The following is a 22,970-nucleotide window of genomic DNA, read 5'->3' on the forward strand; positions in this document are numbered from 1 at the left end:
GAATTAGACAATAACAATTAAATATGTAGACCCATGTCTATATTAAGAGAGTGATTATTTCCCCTACAGACTTAATAAAATGCCATTGTGTCAAATTGTTTTTTTTATAATGCTTAGAAAACAAAGTGTGTTGCGTTTATTGTTTTTGGTTGTGTTTTGTGTATATTTTGTTTTAACTAAACAAAAGTCAACCAAAAGCAGCTTTGTCCAATATTTTACCTTCTGATGAGGACATGTTAAAAAACCTGTAAGAAACATGTTTTACTGTAATTTTTTCTGTGTCGGCATGTGAAGTTTTTACATGCTGGTTTTTAGCAGTTGAATTGATGTGTTAGCTCATCTATTAGTACTTAAAACATTACATCTTGTTTTGTTAATGGAAAATAAACACCTAAATTTGTCTAAATGGATTTTGAAATGTAGTTGTTTAAATTGTTAGGATCCCCTTAAAATAAATTATTTACATAACATAGTTTACAAAACTATTTTGTTATTTTTAATGCTGCAAATGTTAAAACTTTATAGAGGGTTTAAGTCAACAATTTACAATGGGGGGGGGGGGTAGTCTTTCTGATCAGTGTACGAGGTGTACTAGAGACGCAGTAAAGGGGTATGTGAAGTATGAAGTTTGTGAAGAATTTATCCGATCTCCATCCCATTATGATGGTCTATCTTGCTAAGTTGAAAGCATTGTTCGAGACAGATATGTTAGGAAGGTATCTCTTGATCAGCAGCTTTTTATTTTTTCTTAGTGACTTAGTGCAGTATCCATTGAAGTCAAATTTGATGTCAGATTGCATTGTCTTCAAGTCTTGACCCACGGGCAGACTTTGTATTGGATCTGTCGCTCGCCCTTTTCGATCCATGACGATAGAGCCAGCAGTGTTTCTTCCAGACTTTCTTCTCCGGGGAGGCACTTAAAATTTTCGGGGGGGGGGGGGGTAAATTTTCTTCGGGGGGGGGGGGGGGGAGGCGGACACTGTTAAAAGTATATATTTTCTATATAAATTATATAAATTTCATTTCGTTCGGGGAGGGGGGGGGGGCGGTAAAACTTTTCGGGGGGGGGGGGGGGGCGAAGAGATGCCTGGAAGAAACTCTGAGAGCCAGGCAGCAGACAGACAGTGCAAGCAAAATACATATAAGCTTATACCAGAAAAACCATTTTTTTTGCAGTATAACAGTATTTTATTTACAAGGTGGACACTTTACACATTTGTGATAGCTGAATACAACAACATTTTAAACATTTCATGTTTATCTTTTATTGAAGTAATGTAAAGTAAACCAGTAAACACAGTTTAAAAAAAAGAAAAACAATTTCTCTATGTCCTTTCTGTCCTTTCCTTTTAAATTTTTTTAAAACTGATAACTAGGTTCTACACGAAAGTAAATATCAAATGAACCACAAAAGCACCCAATCCCAGGAAAATTATTCAAAGTTTTTGATGAAATGATAATTGATAATGTACAGTGTGGGAGTTGACGAGGCATACATGGTTATTGGTAGTAGAGCTCCAAATTCATTCCATCGTGAATTTCATAATCTCCCAGAGTAACGTGGTCTTTGAATACTGTGGACAGAGGCGTAGCTACCCTTCCCGCCGCCCGGGGACAAACTTTCAATTTGGCGCCCCCTCGGGAGCAAATTTTCAATTTGCACCCCCCTCAAACTTCCGATTTGCACCCCCCCCCCCAATCTTTCGATTTGCACCCCCCCCTCCCCTCAATCTTTCGATTTGCACCCCCTCCCCACCCCCCTCAAACTATTTATATTGCAAAAAATTCAGCTAAAATGACATTTCAATTTGTTTTTACAACCCATTTTGGCGCCCCCTAAGGTCGGCGCCCGGGGACATATGTACCCCCCTGCCCCCCCCCCTCCCATCGCTACGTCTCTGATTGTGTACCATTTCTTTAATAATATTTTGTCAACTATGGTGCCAGTTTGTGCAGCTATCAACTTCTTCAAGTCTCCTATGGTGTCATCTTCATTGCACTTCACCCGCACTTTCTTGCTGAGACGATCATTACATAACCCACCCCCACATAGACCCCTCGGTATGTATATAAAGTATGAGGGGGGAGGGTGCAAATCGAAAGTTTGAGGGGTGGGGGGTGCAAATCAAAAGTTTGTCCACTGGTAAAAATTGGAACCCCCCCCCCCCCCCCCCCCCTTGAGATGATCCTGGCTACGCCACTGATTTCTAGCATTTCTTGACAATCTGTCACAGGTTTTCCTTCCAAGTTAATTTATTACCTGTTACGTTTATTTTACACTTTTCGGTCTTCTGTTTTCAATGGCTAGACTAGATCTTTTTGCTTTAAAATATTTTTTTCCCTCCTCAGACATGTATAATTTATAGCGTCAGTTGTGTGTTCGCTTTAGTGTTACAGTTTTCATCATCGGCTTGTGAGGACTGATACAGATTTACAATAGTAATATTTCTTCTTACATGTAGCCTGCTTTCACTCATTTAAGATGGTTTACTTATACATAGATCTAATACAAAACGTCTAAATATAAAAAAAATATAAAAATAAAAAAAAAACCAACCTGAAACTAAAAATGCAAATGTGTAATTAAATGATGATTCAGGGGGGGGGGAGAGGGGAAGAGGGTGGAATTTTGGTTTTTAAGTAGAGTTGAAATAAATTTGGGATTACAGAGAATTAAAATGATACAAATTTTAAGCAATCGGAAAAGTTATGTTATTACAATGAGACACGTCAAAGCAAACCTTCTTCCCTTTCAAACATCTATATCTATACAGTCCTCAGTTGTTGTTTTTTTTTTAATTAATTTAATTGTTTTAAACATTTAAATCAGTAATAAAAATTTATTTGATAGATTTTACACAGCATCAAAGACAAGAACATCAATTGCATATATAATAATCAAAGGGAGAAAATAACATGGCATAAGAACTAGACTAAAATAAGGTGTGCAAACTAGGTTTCTCTTGACTGCTTAGATTTCTGTGCTCCGTCCTTAGCTGCGGAGTCAAAAGTTCACATTGTAGCCACCCATGGACAGAAATAGAAGCGACCGTGGGAGAAGTGTCTCTGTAATACACATACTGATCTATCATTCCCAAACTTTCCATGACATAAGTTTGACCCTTGGCGAAGTGAGCAAGCTACCTTAAAATATCCGCCAGTAAGGTTGAGTGGGGGGGGGGGGGTCGGGAAGTGTCTGTGTTTATTTAAGTGTGGGGAAGGGGGTTGCTTTACAATATAACAATATAATTCGTAAATGGTAGTTTCCAGACCATTAATACAAGCTAGAGGATCCCATATACTAACCTAAGTGTCGCTTGGCTACTAAATCATAATGAAATAAATGTAAAGTTTCTAGTTTAAACTCAATTATAAAATATTATACACAGTTTTAAGAAAAATTGTTATTTTGAAAAAAATTGCAAAAATTAAAGTTTAGAAAAAAAATTATGAATAACATTTTTGATGTTTGTTACAGCCAGTTGGATTCTAATGTATTTGGGACAAATTTACCAACAAAGTTAAACGTTGTCTACCGTACTTTATTTAATTCTACATATGGGAAGTAACCAACCATAATAGTCACGGTGCTCTTTCTCTGTACTGGCTGGCCTCTTCATCCACCATGAAAACCTACCTATGTCTCAAAAAAATTATAATCCATAATTTATAGATAACAGTGTATATATATATATATGTATATATATATATATATATATATATATATATATATATATATATGTATATATATATATATATATATATATATATATATATATATATATATATATATATATATATATAAGTTTCTGATAAGTCTTATTTATGGTAGGATCAAAGCCATTTTTTTCTTATTGGTCTTTTGCTTTTGTTAGCGTATTGAACAATCGCGCAATAATGCACAGTAACACTGTGCCCACCTGTTAATTATAATAATATGACAAAACAAAATGTGAAATTATAGTCGAAAAATCTATTTGAAACAACGAGAATAGAAAACGAAAATAAGCTTTTTTTAGGAATGGAAGGTCTGACAAATTTCCTCAACCTTTTTCCTACGAAGCAGTTTGCGCTGCATAAGACTAATCTTTACGGGCGGTAACCATTTTAAATCTGCGTTTCTGTTAGTGGAACGTGTTGCGGTGTTGCTCAAATATTAATATAAATATACAATTCAGTTCCGGCCTGATAATTAACCATGTAAAAAAATAACATGTAGCTGAACGTAATGAAATATTTTTAATCATCTAAATTTTTGGTTTATTACAATCTTGGACTCGAGTTTGCGAAATCATTAAAACAAGAATGAATGATAATTACTTTTACATTTATTGGACATGCATACTCTACATAACAAAGGGGAAGTGAATACCATTTGGCATAGTTGGACAAATTACTTTAACTATTTTCTTCTATAGATTTCAAATTTAAAAATAGAATAAACAATTAGGCCTACAAAATTAATAAATATATTAATTTCAGTTATGTTTAATATCGAATCTTGTTTTTTTTTTTCTTTATAAAGCGTCATAGTTAAAAAAAAAGTCTGCGCTACAGATGTGTTGCAATAATAAATATTTCTTGATTCATAGTCTCCCCGGTGAGTTTGTTCATTTTTTCCTTGCTATTTAAACAAGTGGAGCTAGTGTTATCTTTTGAGTTTACATTGTCTACACTAAAACTGGTATTTATTTTGCCACTGCTCACATAATTAATTTCCGTATTTTTGGAAAATAAAACTTTCTTGGAATTCAAAGAAACATTTTGATATTTTTCATGATTAGAATTATCCTCGAACTTTGGGAATTTTCTGAGATGATAATCTGAGACCGGAGCACTTAAAATTTCCAATTTTTTAGTTTCATTGGGTTTATCTTTCAAGACGCTTAAGTCGTTCATGTTCAGGTGTAGCTGTCCAGATAGTTCCTTGTGAACTCCGTTGCTCTGTGCTGCAGTCTTGACGTCAGCTTGGTGAAGGCTCTCAGGTAAAAGACAATCTTTGGTCTCTTCTACAAACATCAGCAGCAGTACACACAGACCGGACATTGACCCCATGATGACGTAAGACAGGACTTCACGATCGTCCTGAAAGTACAGTTGATATAAATCTTGTTTTTTGTTAGCAATGAATGTTATACATCAATGAGACTAAAAGCTAACAACTAAGGTATTCCCAACGAGACTTACAAGATTGACAGCGTATGGCGATACGATACCTCCCACTCTAGCAACAGTGTTCATAACTCCATAAGCCAGAGATCTGTGACACAGGGTAAACTTTAAATATAGCAAACATCAAATATTGATGTAAATATAGCAAACATCAAATATTGATGTAAATATAGCAAACATCAAATATTGATGTAAATGTAGCAAACATCAAATATTGATGTAAATATAGCAAACATCAAATATTGATGTAAATATAGCAAACATCAAATATTGATGTAAATATAGCAAACATCAAATACTGATGTAAATATAGCAAACATCAAATATTGATGTAAATATAGCAAACATCAAATATTGATGTAAATATAGCAAACATCAAATACTGATGAGAATATAGCAAACATCAAATATTGATGTAAATATAGCAAACATCAAATATTGATGTAAATATAGCAAACATCAAATATTGATGTATACACACAAACATGCTAAGCTAATTGTCATCTTTCCCCGTATGAGACAGATGAAGTAGAGCTCATCTAATTCAATGAGCTCGGAATGCAGTAAGAGAGTGTGGTCAGCATTATGCTAGGCCGCCTAAATTTCCCTCACGTGAATCATGTAGGCTACCCGTCAAAACTGGATGCAAAAATCAAAATGTTAACAAAAAACCTTGCAGCAACATGACTAATGTGTGAGTGAATTCACTCGCGAATTTCGGGCGAAGGTGTAAGGAAGTATAAGGTAACTTTCATCTTCTTCTGTCTTTTTCTTTCTTAACTATTTGGCTAGAAGGGATTCTCTCCAACACAACTACGTACTACGCCTTAACTTTGCTTGCGCTATTCGTTGACTCTGATTTCAGCCTGCTTTTCTATTTGGATTTGCTTCCATAGCCTTTGTCCAACCAAAGAAAAACTACAAGGCAGCAGTTGTTTGATTTTGGAGTTGTCTCTCCTAGAAGAGTGGCTGTCCTCAGTTTTGAGTCTCATCTGCCAGGGGTTTCAAATTCTGCACTTTTCGGTCCATAAACCATGTGCTTAACCAATATGATCACGTCGAACCCCTCTAAGGTAAATTGAATTACCCATATATGATGGTGAATAAAAAAAAGATGTAATGCGTGATTAGAAGATCTAATATAAAATGTGATTACTTATAATTATAATGAATGTATACAACTGGCGTTTAAATTTCCTTAGTAGAGATTTAAACCTAGATCAGGGTTACACAATTAATACAAATACGTTTCTCTAAAATAATAAGCTGTATGAATAATAATTAGAGACTTGATTTGGAAACTGTCGCCTACCTTATGACCGTGGGGTAGATCTCACCTATCCACACCTGGGAGCTCCCCCAGCTCCCCCCTACCCCTAGGTTGGCCACGAGACTCAGGCCTGTTACAATAAGCGGGGCCTGGTGGGTGGGGGCTGGGAAAAACATGGGGGTAAATCAGGTTAGTGGGTCATCCGCTGGGTCAGTCAACGAGAGTTCCATTAGGTCATTCAACATGTGTTCCATTAGGTCATTCAACACTGGGTCATTCAACATATGTCCCGTTAGGTCATTCAACATATGTTCCAAAAGGTCAGTCGAAACAGGTCCAGTCAACATATGTCCCGTTAGGTCATTTAACATGTGTTCCATTAGGTCATTCAACATGTGTTCCATTAGGTCAGTTAAAACAGGTCCAGTCAACATATGTCCCGTTAGGTCATTCAACATGTGTTCCATTAGGTCAGTTAAAACAGGTCCAGTCAACATATGTCCCGTTAGGTCATTCAACATGTGTTCCATTAGGTCAGTTAAAACAGGTCCAGTCAACATATGTCCCGTTAGGTCATTCAACATATGTTCCATTAGGTCAGTCAAAACAGGTCCAGTCAACATATGTCCCGTTAGGTCATTTAACATGTGTTCCATCAGGTCATTCAACATGTGTTCCATTAGGTCAGTTAAAACAGGCCCAGTCAACATATGTCCCGTTAGGTCATTCAACATGTGTTCCATTAGGTCAGTTAAAACAGGTCCAGTCAACATATGTCCCGTTAGGTCATTCAACATGTGTTCCATTAGGTCAGTTAAAACAGGTCCAGTCAACATATGTCCCGTTAGGTCATTTAACATGTGTTCCATTAGGTCATTCAACATGTGTTCCATTAGATCAGTTAAAACAGGTCCAGTCAACATATGTCCCGTTAGGTCATTCAACATGTGTTCCATTAGGTCAGTTAAAACAGGTCCAGTCAACATATGTCCCGTTAGGCCATTCAACATGTGTTCCATTAGGTCAGTTAAAACAGGTTCAGTCAACATATGTCCCGTTAGGTCATTCAACATATGTTCCATTAGGTCAGTCAAAACAGGTCCAGCCAACATATGTCCCGTTAGGCCATTTAACATGTGTTCCATTAGGTCATTCAACATGTGTTCCATTAGGTCAGTTAAAACAGGTCCAGTCAACATATGTCCCGTTAGGTCATTCAACATGTGTTCCATTAGGTCAGTTAAAACAGGTCCAGTCAACATATGTCCCGTTAGGTCATTCAACATGTGTTCCATTTTGTCAGTCAACATTTGGTTCATTCGGCAATTCCTTGTTACAGAATGCAGTGTTGTACAGATTGTCTTTTTCCATGCGTGTTTAACTACCGTGTTTGTTTGTCTGTTCGTGTGTGTGTGTGCCCGTGTGTCCCTGCGCCAGTGTATCTTTGTGTCCTCATGTCTGTTTATATGTACGTTCGTGTGACAGTCTGTCCGTGCATCAGTGTGCACGTGTATCCGTCCGGCAGTCCGTCCATGTGTTTGTGTATCTGTTCGTCCGTGTATCTCCGTCTGTCCCAGGGTACGTCTATTCCGCTAACACGACCCAAACACTTACCCCACGTACGAGCCGCCAGACAACCAAAGCTCGCCACACAGGCGATCGCCATAAAAGATCTGCAGCAATGTCCTCGACCAAACCTGTAAAGAAAACTTTATTTACATTATCCATTTAAATTTTTTTTTTTAATAAACAAACGAGGATTGTATGGACGTCCTTTTCTTCAACTCAAATACAGTTTTTCAACGTTGAAAATTATCTTCAATACAAGGCTACAATAATTTTATAACCACAATATTTTTACAAATTATGTAAATATTAATTGCAAAATGTGTACATTAAAAAATATACAGTATTTAAATCATTTAAATGTAGGCCTATTTGATACACGTTCTACCAGCTTAATAACTCGATTTTTTATAAAGCTACTTCATTATAGACGTAGGCTTTAGCGTTCCTGTATTTTGTAATATTGTTAAATTAACTAGATTGTTGTTGGGTAATAAGGGCAGCAGTTTATTCGATTTCCTAAGTCCCAGGTCACGAAAGTGATGATACATATACTTAATTTATCTAAAGCACTGCAATGTTATTTCTAAATATAGAAGATGACAGATACGTCCAGGTACGCCACTCTAGTAATACTAAGCATTCGGGATAAACGTAATTGCCTCCCTTTTACACTGCAACACGCTATTATTTACTCCCTTAATTTTAACAACTCCTAAATTTTAATCGTTGCACTCCTAAACCTTTATCATTACCAAGAATATTATTTACAACATATGTATGTACCCAGAACTGACCTGTTACATAAAAATATGGCCGATAGATTGGCGGGTATTTCTATGGAATTCATGATAAAAATATTGAGATACAGGTTCCCTGCGAGACTTGGCGCAGCAAATGTCAGGCCGTAATATGTGATGGTCATTGTGATCCTGAGAATACAAGAGGGTTAAAATAGTTGAAAAACGCTGCATGAGTCGACGTGCTATATTTTATAGGGTTCATGCCATCTATATAATTTCTTATTATTTTTACTTAAGACAATAAAAAATTAATTTCATGAACCTAAATATCCAGCGTATAATATTAAAATAATGTTGTTTTTTTAAAATTTCAACTGCATAAAGTAAAACAAAATACTGTAGGGCATAAATTAATAAATTTGCTTTTTTTATGCAAAACAGTTTCGATAATAGGAAAATACTAATAAAAACTATAAAATAATAGAAAAATATTAATAAAAAACTATCAAATAATAGGAAAATACTAATACAAAACTATCAACCGTTTCAACAAATGCAATTCTACGACCGCCAGTCATTTTGTCGTAATCCTTTTTTCGTTGTTGGTTCAATCTAAAGCAAGCATACAGACCCTTAACTTCAATATGGTACCCTTTATCACAATCAAGATTGAAAGTATAGCTATTTTATCAACAGATAATAGTTTGTATTTGCAATAATGTCATAAAAGTGATTAAACATGCACCTTCTTTTAATTTTTGTAGGCTTGATTTTATTTTTATCTTAAAAAGTATATTGCACTACACAGTTTTCAACTAAAATGTATTTATCATTCAAGATTTAAGAACGTGTCTTTATCCTCAATCAATGTCAACATTAAGAGTTTAGCTTTCTTTAAAGTTAATGTTTACCAATCAATAACTACGTTCCAAATTATGATGAAGCATTTTTAATGAATAAATTAAAAAAAAAATACTTTAGTACATTAATAATATAAAATGAGAAATTCTAATTACATATAAAAAATATATGATATCAAAAGTTAATATTTCTAGGAAAAAATTACCAATGAAATGATAAGATGCAAGTTGTTTTTGCCATTTCCCAAGTTTTGAAGACATCACGATAGAAATAGTTGTTTCCCTTTGATTTGAATTCGATTTCGTCGTTGTAGATTTTCTAAAAAAATTGAAAATTAAAAACATTCTGTAAATTTTTTTCAGTAAAAACAAAGCAATTCATTAACTAACATAGTAGGTATCGGTTAGTAAAATAAATAAAATATTAGACCATCTCCCCACACTTACCTGTAAGACATCCTTAGCGTACCCAGGTACCGTCTTCCTGTTCATTCTTGCCATTTTCTCTAAGGCAACGTGCGCTTCATCAAGTCTTCCTTTGACAGCAAGCCACCTCACACTCTCTGGGAAATAGCTGGAGATTGTGTTCAGTGAATACGTTATTCAATTTTAAATAAAACTTTAAGTTAAATACCTGCTTCGTTACATCAGAAAAGTATTTTCAAGAAAATAATGATAATCTGCGAATAATATGCTTCAACAAAGTCTTTCTACAACCGATTAAAGTGACTAATACACTTAATACATTACTTTCAATTGCTAAGTATTTCGGGATTCGAACTCGAGCTATAATATTAGCACTTATAAGTTCTTCCATTCGACGCTAAACTTAAATAAAAATCTGTAAACTCCAAAAAGGGCCGCAATCTCACTTCTTTTGCTCTCTCATGCACAACCTAGTACAATTATTCGTATTTCTCGCAATATATTAAGTATTATAAATGAACCCTATACGATATTATACATATATACAATAAATATTCATTTATTGCCTCAAACAAGCAAGTATTAAGATACACATCCATCACAACCACAAACATATCAAAATTCATTACAAATTATTACCAATATTTTACAAGTACCATATAATATTCAACATTAATTTAAGAGAATCTAACACATACCCGATAATACTAGGCTTTACTATAGGAGTATCTTACAACTATCCGATAATACTAAGAATTACTATAAAAGTATCTTACATATCCGATAACACTTGACACGAATATAAGAGTATCAAGTATCTTATAACAGTAAGCATGAATAAAAGAAAATCTTACAATTATCCTATAAAACTGGGCATAAATATAAGAGTATCTTACAAGTATCCGAACAAACTGGGCATAAATATAAGAGTATCTTACAAGTATCCGAACAAACTGGACATAAATATAAAAGTATCTTACAAGTATCCAAACAAACTAGGCATGAATATAAAAGTATCTAACAAGTATCCAAACAAACTGGGCATAAATATAAGAGTATCTTACAAGTATCCAAACAAACTGGGCATAAATAAAAGAGTATCTTACAAGTATCCAAACAAACTGGGCATAAATATAAGATTATCTTACAAGTATCCTATAACACTAGGCATGAATATAAGAGTATCTTACAAGTATCCAAACAAACTGGGCATAAATATAAGAGTATCTTACAAGTATCCAAACAAACTGGGCATAAATATAAGAGTATCTTACAAGTATCCTATAACACTAGGCATAAATATAAGAGTATCTTACAAGTATCCAAACAAACTGGGCAGACATATAGCTGCTGTGGCCAGATGTAGGTGTGACCAGTCCCTCAGGACCCAGGCAGCCCCAGCGAACACACCCCCACCTACTGACCACATGGGAATCACAACCACCACCCTCCATCTAGGGGGAAGGAACTCGCTACAGAAGGGAACAGTTGCGACCAGAATTGCCCCTGAAAGAAACATATAATATTAACAATAATATCTTTAAAATAAATATTTTTTTTCAAGAAATGTACTCATATCCTATTGTATAAAATCAGTACTGAAACTACAAAGTAAATGTGTTTCAGGTGAAATTACAACACAAATTATAGCTTAGTTTAAAACATGTGGACACCGAGGTCGAATGGTAGAGCGTTCGGCAATGAGCCTGAAGGTATCGAGTTCAGTTTTTACTCCGGACATGGCACTACAAGACGCTCCTGAGTCCACCCAGCTCTAATGGATACCTGACTCACGTTGGGGACAGTAAAGACGGCTGGACATAGTGTTGACCACACATCATTTTACTATGCAGAAATCAAGAAACATGAACTTTACTTCATCTGCCTTATGGAACGTAGGTCAGAAAGGGGAGCTTTTCTTTAGTATGTATCATTTAATCTTATTAATAAAAAATACTCGATACATACTTCAAACAACGTGTTTTATGTTCATGTATAATTTGTTTTGCTCTTAATAGTGAGAGAGTGAAAAGTGACTTTTAACTATTTATCCAATCAGCTGTTAAAGAGCTTACCTATGGACAAACCGATGAAAAAACGAAGCGCACAGTACATCTGCCAGTTGACAGAAAAAGCGGACACGATATTCATCCCCATCAGCAGCAGAAAGAAACAGTATATGGTGTTCTTGCGACCGTACGTGTCTCCTGTCTGTCCGGCTACTGCCGCACCCACAAGGACGCCGGCCATTTGTATGGACACGATAAAAGATTTCACCCATTTTAGGCTGCACACCAAACTCCACTGGGGAAAAATATGCATTGATGGGTAAGTCGATGACATCAAATATACGATAATCAAAAAGCTTTCTTTTGGGAACAAACAGTATGTAAGGATACATGCGTATCGAGACTTGATCAACGAGTGTAGGCTTTAAAATTTGATTCTTCTTCTTCTTCGTTAATCTTCGTCACTCCCTGTGGAGTATAGGACAGCAACAAATCTCCGCCGTTCCTCTCTGTCTTGGGCGAGCCAGTTCAATTCATGCCTGGTCTTGCCAGTAGCCTGTACTTCTTCTTCCATCTCTCTCCTCCATGTTCCCAGTGGTCTTCCTCCCTTTCGTTTTCCAGGCAGAGTCCACTTCAGCGCTATGTTCGGAAGTCTTCTTCTGTTCATGCGAAGGACACGACCAGTAGCGTACGCAGGGGGGGAGCAGGGGGAGCGGCCGCTCCCCCTCTGGCCATTTTCAGCAAAGTGGCGCCTTTTTGGAAACTTTTTAAACTCAAAGTTTTAAACAATGGTATTTGTTAAAAAAATAGTTTTGGTCGGCACATCTATGTAAATCACAAGATTTCTTTTTATGCAGTAATTAAGCATTATTGTCCTAGTCTAGTAGTGTCTACGTTTACAACACGTATTAACAGCTGCATCAGTTTGCCATTCTAAAAATAACCATTACAATGCATTGCAATGTTTAAAAAACCTCTACGGGTAGTACCACTTGGCAAGAGGGGTGTTAAGTTTAAGGCAACTGTATAATGTATTTGCTTACGAATAATTGAATTAGAAAATGTTAAACATAAAACTTCACAAATAATTACTTTATATATACAGTTTGAATCGTGTGATTAATTTAAAAAAAATTACAATACAGAAACAAATACAACTGATGTGGCACCTCTATTTAAATTTACTTATGAGCAAACTGCGTAGTGGTAGGGAACTTTTGACAAGGTCGACAACATCATCATGATGAAGTAGTAGTTTTCTTACAGTTTGGGCGATAGTGATTACGATTACAAATTATATGAAACAGTTACAACCCCCCTCCCCCATGGACCCCTCGGTAAAAAAAAAATTGTCATAATACCACTGCTACATATTTAAATCTATTTCTGTAATATATATGTGTGTAATATATATTTGTGTAATATATATGTATGTTTAGAACAGTCATCTAAAAACTGACGCTATGTTCACTCTGAGTTGGTTATCCACCCCACCTCACCACCACAATTGTGTAGAGCGACATTAATGTCACACCTAGGTATACACTGGGTTGGATAATTGACCTAAAGTGAACGGACAGTGGTGAATGAAGTTGACCCCCCCCCCCCACCCCCCGACTCACCCCGAACTGATCTGTTAAGTACATGTAGAAAAACGCGTAATGATATACCAAAGTACCATGCCGCCAGAAAATTAGCTTTTTAAACGTTAAACTCTGTGAATATTGTTTTTGCAATTACCAGTAAAAAGGTTTGTGATCAATACAGTGATCTAACCCATACCTATCACTATGTTAAAAATGATCTTTAAAGAACTCAAAGAAGCAGTAGTTAATTAAAATATATGATCTGAACTAAAAGACCAATAGTTAATTAAATGTAGGCTGTTATTCCGAATGTTTCTCATTCATATCGAAAAGCGTGGTTTTATACCAACTCTGATTTTAAAACTTTCATTATGCTGTAATACTTTAGCATTTATGATGACGATATATTAAATTCTGATTATACATAAAAACATTTTGTAAACAAGAATAGCGTTAAACAATTTCATTATATTCTAAAGTAATTATTTATTTGTTTTGACATTTATAGTTAAATGTGTGGATAAATACATATTTATATTAAGAGAGTGATTATTTCCCCTATTTCACTTGTCTTAAATAATTTCCCAGGAATTATTATGTAAGAAATTTTGTTTGCAAGAATTACAAAACAGATTGTGTTACGTTCATAGTTTTTGGTTGTAGTGTGTATATATATATATATATATATATATATATATATATATATATATATATATATATATATATATATATATATATATATAAATATATATATATATATATATTTATATATATATATATATATTTTGTTTAGATTGATACAATTATTGTTTTGTCGGCCTACATTGTGTTTTTTTTTTAATTTCTTCCGAGTGCTACTTTCAATTTATTTTACATCATAGCGAAGTAATGACATACAGCTAGTAATTATATATATATATATATATATATATATATATATATATATATATATATATATATATATATATATATATATATAATACACATATATAGAACGTGTTAAAAATTCAGCGCCTTCTTTGCTCTTTTCGCTCCCCCTGCAATGAAAACCTGGATACGCCTCTGGACACGACCCAGCCATCTCCATCTCTTCATGTGTACTTCTGAAACAATGTCGTTTTAGCCTGTCCTTTGTCGTATTTTCATGTTCGGGACTTTCTCGTCCCACTTTTTTCTGATAAGCCATAATTGTTTTTCTTCCTTTACATGCATAATAAATCACCCCTAATAGTAAATCTACTAAATCATTCCTAATAAGCTAGATTATACAAATTTAAAGATTGGTTAAGCTGTTTATTGTTTTTAAGTTTTCGTTAAAGATGAGTTTTATGATTGTGTACTGTGTCGGTAAAGGACAAGCGTTTACGTATACAGCTTTCTATGTTGAATAATGCAATGAAAATATTTAGTGCTAGCTAGTTGTATAAACAAAAATGCTGAATTTTTTTAACCAAATATTTCTTATCATCAGTAGATACCAGTACATAATTATTCAAAGTATACCCAGAAATATTTACCTCAGAAATTGCTGTCCTTGGAGAACTCTGAAACAGGAACTCTGTACACATGGTGCCATTGATTTCACAGACGTTTATGGTATCATGCCTGGACTGATTAGCTCCCCATGTTGTAGTATCATATCTGGACTGATTAGCCTCCCATGTTATGGTGTTGTTACTATGGGCCGTGCAGTAATACGTGGGGATAACTCCAGCAAAGCTAATTATCAACATGCTCCAAGCGCACTAGAATGATGTAAACGTGGTAAATACATACATTTAAACTGTATTTAATGAATACGTGTGGTGTTAGTTTGAGAACTTCTTTACTTGTTTTCATACTTAATTTTAGTATCCCGATACTGTGCTCACTATTAAATAATAGCAGGTATAAGCTCAATACACCCCACTACCTCCAACGATTCAATAAATTCCCTAGATATCTGCTTGTTAAAGCGTAGATACGCTGAGTAATCCACAGAGACACGCCCTTTCTTGTAGGGACTAGAAAGCAGTTAGAAATATAAACCATCGCACGCCATCGTTCTAATTTTATACTTAGATTGAACCCGACCTTTTTCATAAATTTGTGAAATCTTAAAGGGGTCCGCTTGGCCTAGTGGTAGAGAGCTAGACTACTAACGAGAAAGTGGTCGAGTTCGAATCCAGTTTCCGATCAGTGAAACGTCTCTCCTTACACCCAGCGTTGATGGCAACCAAATTGTACTACCCAATGTGTTTATGGCACACACAGGAAAATATTGATGCTTAACTCTTCTAAGATAATGAAGGTTCTTCTTTTTTTAAATCCAAGTTTTGTAATTTTTTTTAACATACCCAACTCTTAAGACCGTAGACGAATAAAATCAAAAGAACGTGAAACCGGTTAAATCCTCCTATTTCCTCGAAGACATCCTCTAACGCCATTGTGAGGTGTAGACAACCAAATACAATATGTGAAATGTGATGAGTAGAACTCTAAACACAATAAATCAAGTGTGATGTGTAGAAAATGGACCACAATGCAATGTGTTTTCTTCCTCAAAGTGGGCACAAATTGCTTATCATGAGCAACTTGTCTTCATCCGAGTTTCGTGTTTTTTTTTCAAGTTAGCATCTTCGTACCGCTCTAATTTAAATTGTGTCGAATTAACAACTGGTGTATGAAGTCATGCATGACATGCGTATTACGTCAGTCTCATTAAAACAAGCAGTCACACTTCTTGAAATTTAAGAATGTGTGAGAGGTGTTTAATAGGTGGTGGTGGGGGGGGGTGGTCTTTACGTATACTGTTGCAATTAATAATACTTTTCTTTTCTACATAATCATATCCCTCTCTAAAATGTCATATTTTATAATATAATATAAAAATCGCCGCTTTATCAAAGGCAGTTTTTAAAACCAATGCAAAATATAATAATAAATAACGGAATAATGAAAATATTTACTGAAATAGAGATACTTATCGTTTGCGTAATTTTATGGGTAATTTTTGCTTCTTAAGGATTTCATTGATTTTATTATACTTCATAACTATAAAGGTTTTAAATATAACAACAGACGTATAAAAACACGCACACATAAAATCTCACGCACACGCACATAACCACAGTACAAATATAATTACATACATACAATTTTGCACCTTTATGTTACACCTCCACGCCATATGCATGCATATAAGTCACGCATGACTTCAAGCAAACTTGATACTTTGACACAATACAATTTGATAAATTATAACAATTAAAGCATGTGTATGTAAAAAAAAAAAATAAACACAAAAATTGAACTAGGCAGATATTTAAGACGAGGAATAGAACGTGGATAAGTCCAGAGAGTGAATAACTTCCGGTGTTTGAGTGAGATCCGATGCCGTGTCTGCCGCACTGCCAGCAAGATGACGCTTGAGGAGGTCTTCCAAGATATTGGTGGATTCAACCGGTTTCAGCTGCTTTTGATTCTTTTCGTTTACGGCCTCAAGTTTTTTGTAAGCTGAGATTCTGTTTAAATAAAATTGTTTTTTTTTACTAAGCCAGCCCCTACTTAAAAAATTAAATTTAAAAAATAAGATGTATGAAAAAATAGCTTATTTACCGGTACATAAAATGGCACATACGATTTTTGATAGTGATTCCAGAATTATTGTTTGTAAAATATTAATCTGCCAATGCTGCCTATACTTTTTATCACCCCTTCCCTTCATGCCCAAGATATAAAGTGAAGATGGAGTAGAGTTCAAAGGACATTGAAATATGAGGGATAGTGTGGTCAGCACTATGCCAAAGCTGACTGTGTTTGCCTAATGTGAGTCAGATTTTGGTGGACTCGAACTCGAGACTCTCGCGTTATTTATGCAACGCTCTACCACTCGACCACGCTTCCCTACAATCTTTACAATTGTGTAATGATGGATCGTGTTGCATACTATTTAATTAGTGTTCTACATATACATTCCTGCTAAAATGTATTCCTAGCTCTAGTATAATATGTCCTTCAAGTATAAGCTATGCAGCTAATATATTCATCGAATATGGTTTTACAATTGTGATACATTTTTGTATGTTTATAGAGTGCTTGGAGTATGCTGCTGGTTACCTTTGCTGGAGTTACCCCAGCGTATAATTGCTTGACCCCTGGAGAGAATACCACCAACCTGACGTTCAATCAGTCCAGGTATGACGTCATCAACGTCTGCAGAATCAACGGCACCGTGTGCACAGACTTCCTGTTCCAGAGCTCACCCAGAACAATTATATCTGAGGTGATTAATTTCTTTTCAATCGTGAAAGTCTTTGTGCTACATAACGAAACGTTTTGAAAATAGTATTGCATTTTACTGGCTCGTCGGTCTATCTGCGGACCCCCAAGAAAACTGCTGTAATAGTCCTATTTGCGTTTCATTTTTTTAATAGTTGGTATTTTACCGTTTTACGATTCCTTCATACAAAAAATGCTCAAACTTGATGAAGAAAACATTTACAATTAAAATTTCATTCAAGGGTTTTAAAATTTTCCTTGGTCTCATGGCAACAGTCTTTATGCCACTGTATACGAGGGTATTATGGATCATCTTCATAATAAGGAGCCTTTAAAATCTAACAAAGCAATAAAGTAGAAGCAGATTTCATCCAAGTAATGTACTTCTTTATCATAATAGATTGTAATGTACAATATGCCATCAATAAATCCTACTCAAATAGCAAATAGCGATTAAATGCTCTTAAACAGCGGGGGGGGGGGGGGGGGGGGGAGAGGGATGTTCAAATGTTTCCATCACACACCACACACAGACACAGCCACACACACACACACATATATATATATATATATATATATATATATGTGTGTGTGTGTGTGTGTGCAGAGGCGTAGCGACCCTTCCCGGCGCCCGGGGACATACTTTCAATTTGGCGCCCACCTCGGGAGCAAATTTTCGATTTGCACCCCCCCCCTCGAACTTTTCATTTGCACCCCCTCCCCTCAAACTTTCGATTTGCACCCCCCCCCCCTCAAACTTTTCATTTGCACCTCCCCCCTCAAACTTTCAATTTGGCGCCCCCCCCTAAGGTCGGCGCCCGGGAACATATGTCCCCCCCGCCCCCCCCCCCCCTCGCTACGCCTCTGTGTGTGTGTGTGTGTTTCTCAGCCAGCTTTCGTTGATGTCAATGCATATTTTTATCCCCAGTGGAGTTTGGTGTGCAGCCTGAAGTGGGTGAAATCTTTGATCGTGTCCATACAAATGGCCGGCGTCCTTGTGGGTGCGGCAGTGGCCGGACAGACAGGGGACACGTACGGTCGCAAGAACACCATCTACTGTTTCTTTCTGCTCCAGTGGTTTGTGAACTTGCTGGGAGCCTTTTCTGTCAGTTGGCAAATGTTCTGTGCGGTCAGATTTTTCATAGGGGCTTCTGTTGGTAAGTTGTCGTAAAGTTTCTAAAATTGTCAGATCTTTGTGGGTCGGCGTGGTTGAGTCGGTAAAGCTCATGGTTGCTAAACCGAAAAGGCTCGAGTTCGAACCCTCGGGCAGATGAAGTCTCGAGTTCGAACCCTCGAGCAGATGGGGTTCGTTAGCTAGGGACAGACACTGTTCTAGGAGAGATAACTCCAAAATGAAGCAACTGCTGCCTTGTAGTTTGTTCTTGGTTGGACAAAGGCTATGGAAATCCAAAAAGAAAAGCAGGCTGAAATTGGAGTCAATTGCCTCAATGGCGCATAACCAGTTGACACGTATCCTTAATTGTGATGGAGACGTGGTCGAGTCGGCAAGAAGCTCATGGTTGATAAATTCGAAAAAGTCTCGAGTTCAAACCCTCTGGCAGATAAGGCTCGATCCCTTTCAACGATAAAAAGTAAGAACGTAGAAGAAGAAGAAGAAGTCAGATCTTTTTAACAAATATAAGTGAGGGTATTCCTCCAATCATTTGCTTTTCATCAGCACTTTTTTTTGCCTCAGACAAAAAATTTACCGCGTCAGTTTGTTTTCAATGTTCGCTTTAGTATTATAAGATTTTTTTTGCTTTTTATTTCCGATAAATAATTACTTAAAAGTAAAGGTGCAGATGTAGGACTACCATCAAACTTTTGTAGAAGACAGAACATATAATATTGAAGTTGGTTTATATATAGTTTACTGATATATTTTCTTTTGTCTATATAATTAATTCCATGAAATATTTACTTCATATCTTTCGGATCTTGTTTTCACTATTTTTGCATTAAATTTATAAAAATTGAAATAAATACTATTTTGAAAATTACGCATATCTCCTTCTAGGTGCCGTTCTTGTGGCGTCGGTACCATTTTGTAGCGAGTTTCTTCCCCTTAGATGGAGAGTTGTGATTGTGACACCTATGTGGGCAGTAGGAGGGGGTGTGTTCGCTGGAGCTGCCTGGGTACTGAGGGACTGGTCTCATCTACATCTGGCCACAGCAGCTATATGTCTGCCCAGTTTGTTGGGATACTTGTAAGATACTCTTATATTTATGCCCAGTTTGTTTGGATACTTGTAAGATACTCTTATATGTAGGCCCAGTTTGTTTGGATACTTGTAAGATACTCTTTTATTCATGCCTAGTTTATTCGGATAGCTGTAAGATACTTTTATATTCATGCCCAGTTTGTTTGGATACTTGTAAGATACTCTTTTATTTATGCCCAGTTTGTTCGGATACTTGTAAGATACTCTTTTATTTATGCCCAGTTTGTTTGGATACTTGTAAGATACTCTTTTATTCATGCCTAGTTTATTTTGATACTTGCTTTTAAGATACTCTTATATTCATGCCCAGTTTGTTTGGATACTTGTAAGATACTCTTTTATTTATGCCCAGTTTGTTTGGATACTTGTAAGATACTCTTATATTTATGCCCAGTTTGTTTGGATACTTGTAAGATACTCTTATATTTGTGCCTAGTTTGTTTGGATACTTGTAAGATACTCTTATATTTATGCCCAGTTTGTTTGGATACTTGTAAGATACTATTTTATTCATGCCTAGTTTATTTTGATACTTGCTTTTAAGATACTCTTATATTCATGCCCAGTTTGTTTGGATACTTGAAAGATACTTTTATATTCATGCCCAGTTTGTTTGGGAACTTTTAAGATACTCTTATATTCATGCCTAGTGTTACCGGATAGTTGAAATATACTGTTATAATCAGCACCTAAATATACCTTTTAAATGGTGTCACTGATATTTCCCTCTATCAAAAATGAGAAGTGATTTATAATATTTATCACTCTAGGTTGTAACGAATATGTTGAACTATTTCTAGTATCTCAAGGGTGTAGAATCGATGCAACTTGATCATGTTTTACCCCTAACTACAAGTTTCGTTTCCGCGCTATAGGACCGTATCAACATAACGTATAGCGTGTCATGTATTAGTATACAATCTGTCCTTTATCAATGACAATGATATGCCTATTTCGTAGTTGGGGATCTTATGTGCCCAGTCTAGCAACTGCCCAAATAGATCTTTTCCCCCGCCCAAATTTCAGTAAATTTCTAAGTGTTAGATGCGTCCATTCATCGAGGTTATCTCCTCACTGTTTCGGTATTTCGATTATTTTTACTGCACCCGATTATTTTGCGTCGCGTGAGTTTCACCTAGCATTCATTTTAAACAATTTTCAACAATAAATCATAATAACATCGCCTCACTATATCACACTATACCTTCATTTGTCGAAGTCACAGAAACATATAAACTCTCCTTCACCTGCCCGTCTGGTTTGAAATGGGACCTTATGTTTTTAATGTAAAATCCAAAAGTCTGAAAATGAAATTTTTAGTTTATTTAATAGAACTAATTCAATAATAGAATTTATTTTTATTTACGAAGCATGCGTACAATAAAGTAACATATTTTTAAAAAAATCTGCAGCTATTTCCCAGAGAGTGTGAGGTGGCTTGCCGTCAAAGGAAGACTTGATGAAGCGCACGCCGCTTTAGAGAAAATGGCGAAAATGAACAGGAAGACGGTACCTGGGTACGCTAAGGATGTCTTACAGGTGAGTCTGGGGATGTGTCAAAAATGTATTTTAATGGGACCGAATTAGATATTACGAGTACACATATAAACTAGTCAGTTATACATTGTGTATAGACTAACCCGCAAAAAATATCAAGGTTTGTTTTTTTTTTTTTTAATTGTGTGCATCTTAATCAGCTAATTATCTTAATGCACTTTTTACCGCGTATAATTAAGCAAGTTTGCATTTATAATGTCTTCAGTTAACTAAATTAGATGGGGTACATTTTTATACACCTTTGTACCATGTCAGGTTGGTGAATAGTAAGCCCAGTTAGATAATGCATCCACTACCTGTCTTTTGTTTTTTCTATCTCATTTTACTCTCATCCCCGCTCTTTCGTTCCTTCCTTTTGTCTTCTCTCTCTCTCTCTCTTTCTCTCCCCCTCTCTCTATCTGTCTGTGATATTTTTTACTTTCACGTTTTTCATCTACCTGAATCAGAAAAGCACAATTTTGCAATATTGTCTGTATGTATGTGAATCTGTCCGTACGTGTGTGTGCGTGCGTGTGTATGTGCGTGTGTGTGTGTGTGTCTGTGTGGGCCGTGTGCAACGTTTCATTTAGCGCAGACGAAACTTTAAATATGAGTATTAGATGCAATACGCATGCAGCTTACAACGTGTGACCTATTCCTGAATACCTGAAATGAAACTATTTCCGTTTTATCTTAAAACCAATAACTTGACTTCCGTTTTGGTCAGCTAGTTACAATTTCATCTATTACTATTATATCATATACAACAGTTCCTAGCAGCTTTTGAACTATTTCAGGTAATCGAAAGTGGTACTTTATAACCAGTATATTCTATTCTAGAGTGTTTTTCCAGGATACAGATTTTTAAACATGTGAATTTTAAAACTTCATTTTTGTTACACCTGGTACTTGAAATGTCACAAATCAGGTGTTGTATTTCACTCATGTTATGTGACATTTTACACCGACCTCTGATACAGTTTGACATAAGACGTGTTTTTTCTAAGTATACAATTTCACTTTCATAGCGTAGAATTGCTCCGAAGGTATAACATAACCTTTTATACTTAGTATGTAACAGTTTACACCGTGTACGTAATAAGCGATGATTAAGATATTCCCATTGAAACCTTTAGGAAATATTGACATACGTATATACTTTAAAACAACTACACCAATGCGCAGCTAAAATATGTTGAAATAGTGAGATAAGTCGTAACTGTGTTAAATTAAACTTCATTAACGTATTTGTGGTTATCTTTAGAAAATCTACAACGACGAAAAAGAATCTAAACTAAAGCACAGTACTTATTCCTACCA

The 22,970-nt window shown here is 35.6% G+C and overlaps 2 protein-coding genes across 2 annotated transcripts; one reads left to right on the forward strand and one right to left on the reverse strand.

Moving 5' to 3' along the window:
• Nucleotides 1–4,223: 4,223 nt before the first annotated feature.
• Nucleotides 4,224–16,177, reverse strand: LOC131941129 (organic cation transporter protein). The gene is made up of 11 exons (XM_059300142.1): nucleotides 15,969–16,177; nucleotides 15,150–15,377; nucleotides 12,113–12,341; nucleotides 11,354–11,543; nucleotides 10,059–10,185; nucleotides 9,818–9,930; nucleotides 8,806–8,940; nucleotides 8,057–8,139; nucleotides 6,485–6,605; nucleotides 5,188–5,260; nucleotides 4,224–5,085 (listed from the first exon to the last, which is right to left on the reverse strand). The coding sequence occupies exons 1-11, from the start codon at nucleotides 16,056–16,058 to the stop codon at nucleotides 4,552–4,554; spliced, it is 1,923 nt and encodes a 640-aa protein (XP_059156125.1). The 5' UTR covers nucleotides 16,059–16,177; the 3' UTR covers nucleotides 4,224–4,551.
• Nucleotides 16,178–16,953: 776 nt separating this feature from the next.
• On the forward strand, nucleotides 16,954–20,103 carry LOC131941127 (organic anion transporter 3-like). The gene is made up of 4 exons (XM_059300139.1): nucleotides 16,954–17,122; nucleotides 17,705–17,896; nucleotides 18,821–19,049; nucleotides 19,910–20,103. Exons 1-4 carry the CDS (start codon nucleotides 17,033–17,035, stop codon nucleotides 20,101–20,103), a joined length of 705 nt encoding a protein of 234 aa, XP_059156122.1. The 5' UTR covers nucleotides 16,954–17,032.
• The last annotated feature ends 2,867 nt before the right edge of the window (nucleotides 20,104–22,970 follow it).

This window comes from Physella acuta, unplaced genomic scaffold, assembly GCF_028476545.2.
Source record: "Physella acuta isolate Inbredline_101_S28 unplaced genomic scaffold, ASM2847654v3 ptg000348l, whole genome shotgun sequence".
In the NCBI taxonomy this organism is placed as follows: Eukaryota; Metazoa; Mollusca; class Gastropoda; family Physidae; genus Physella; species Physella acuta.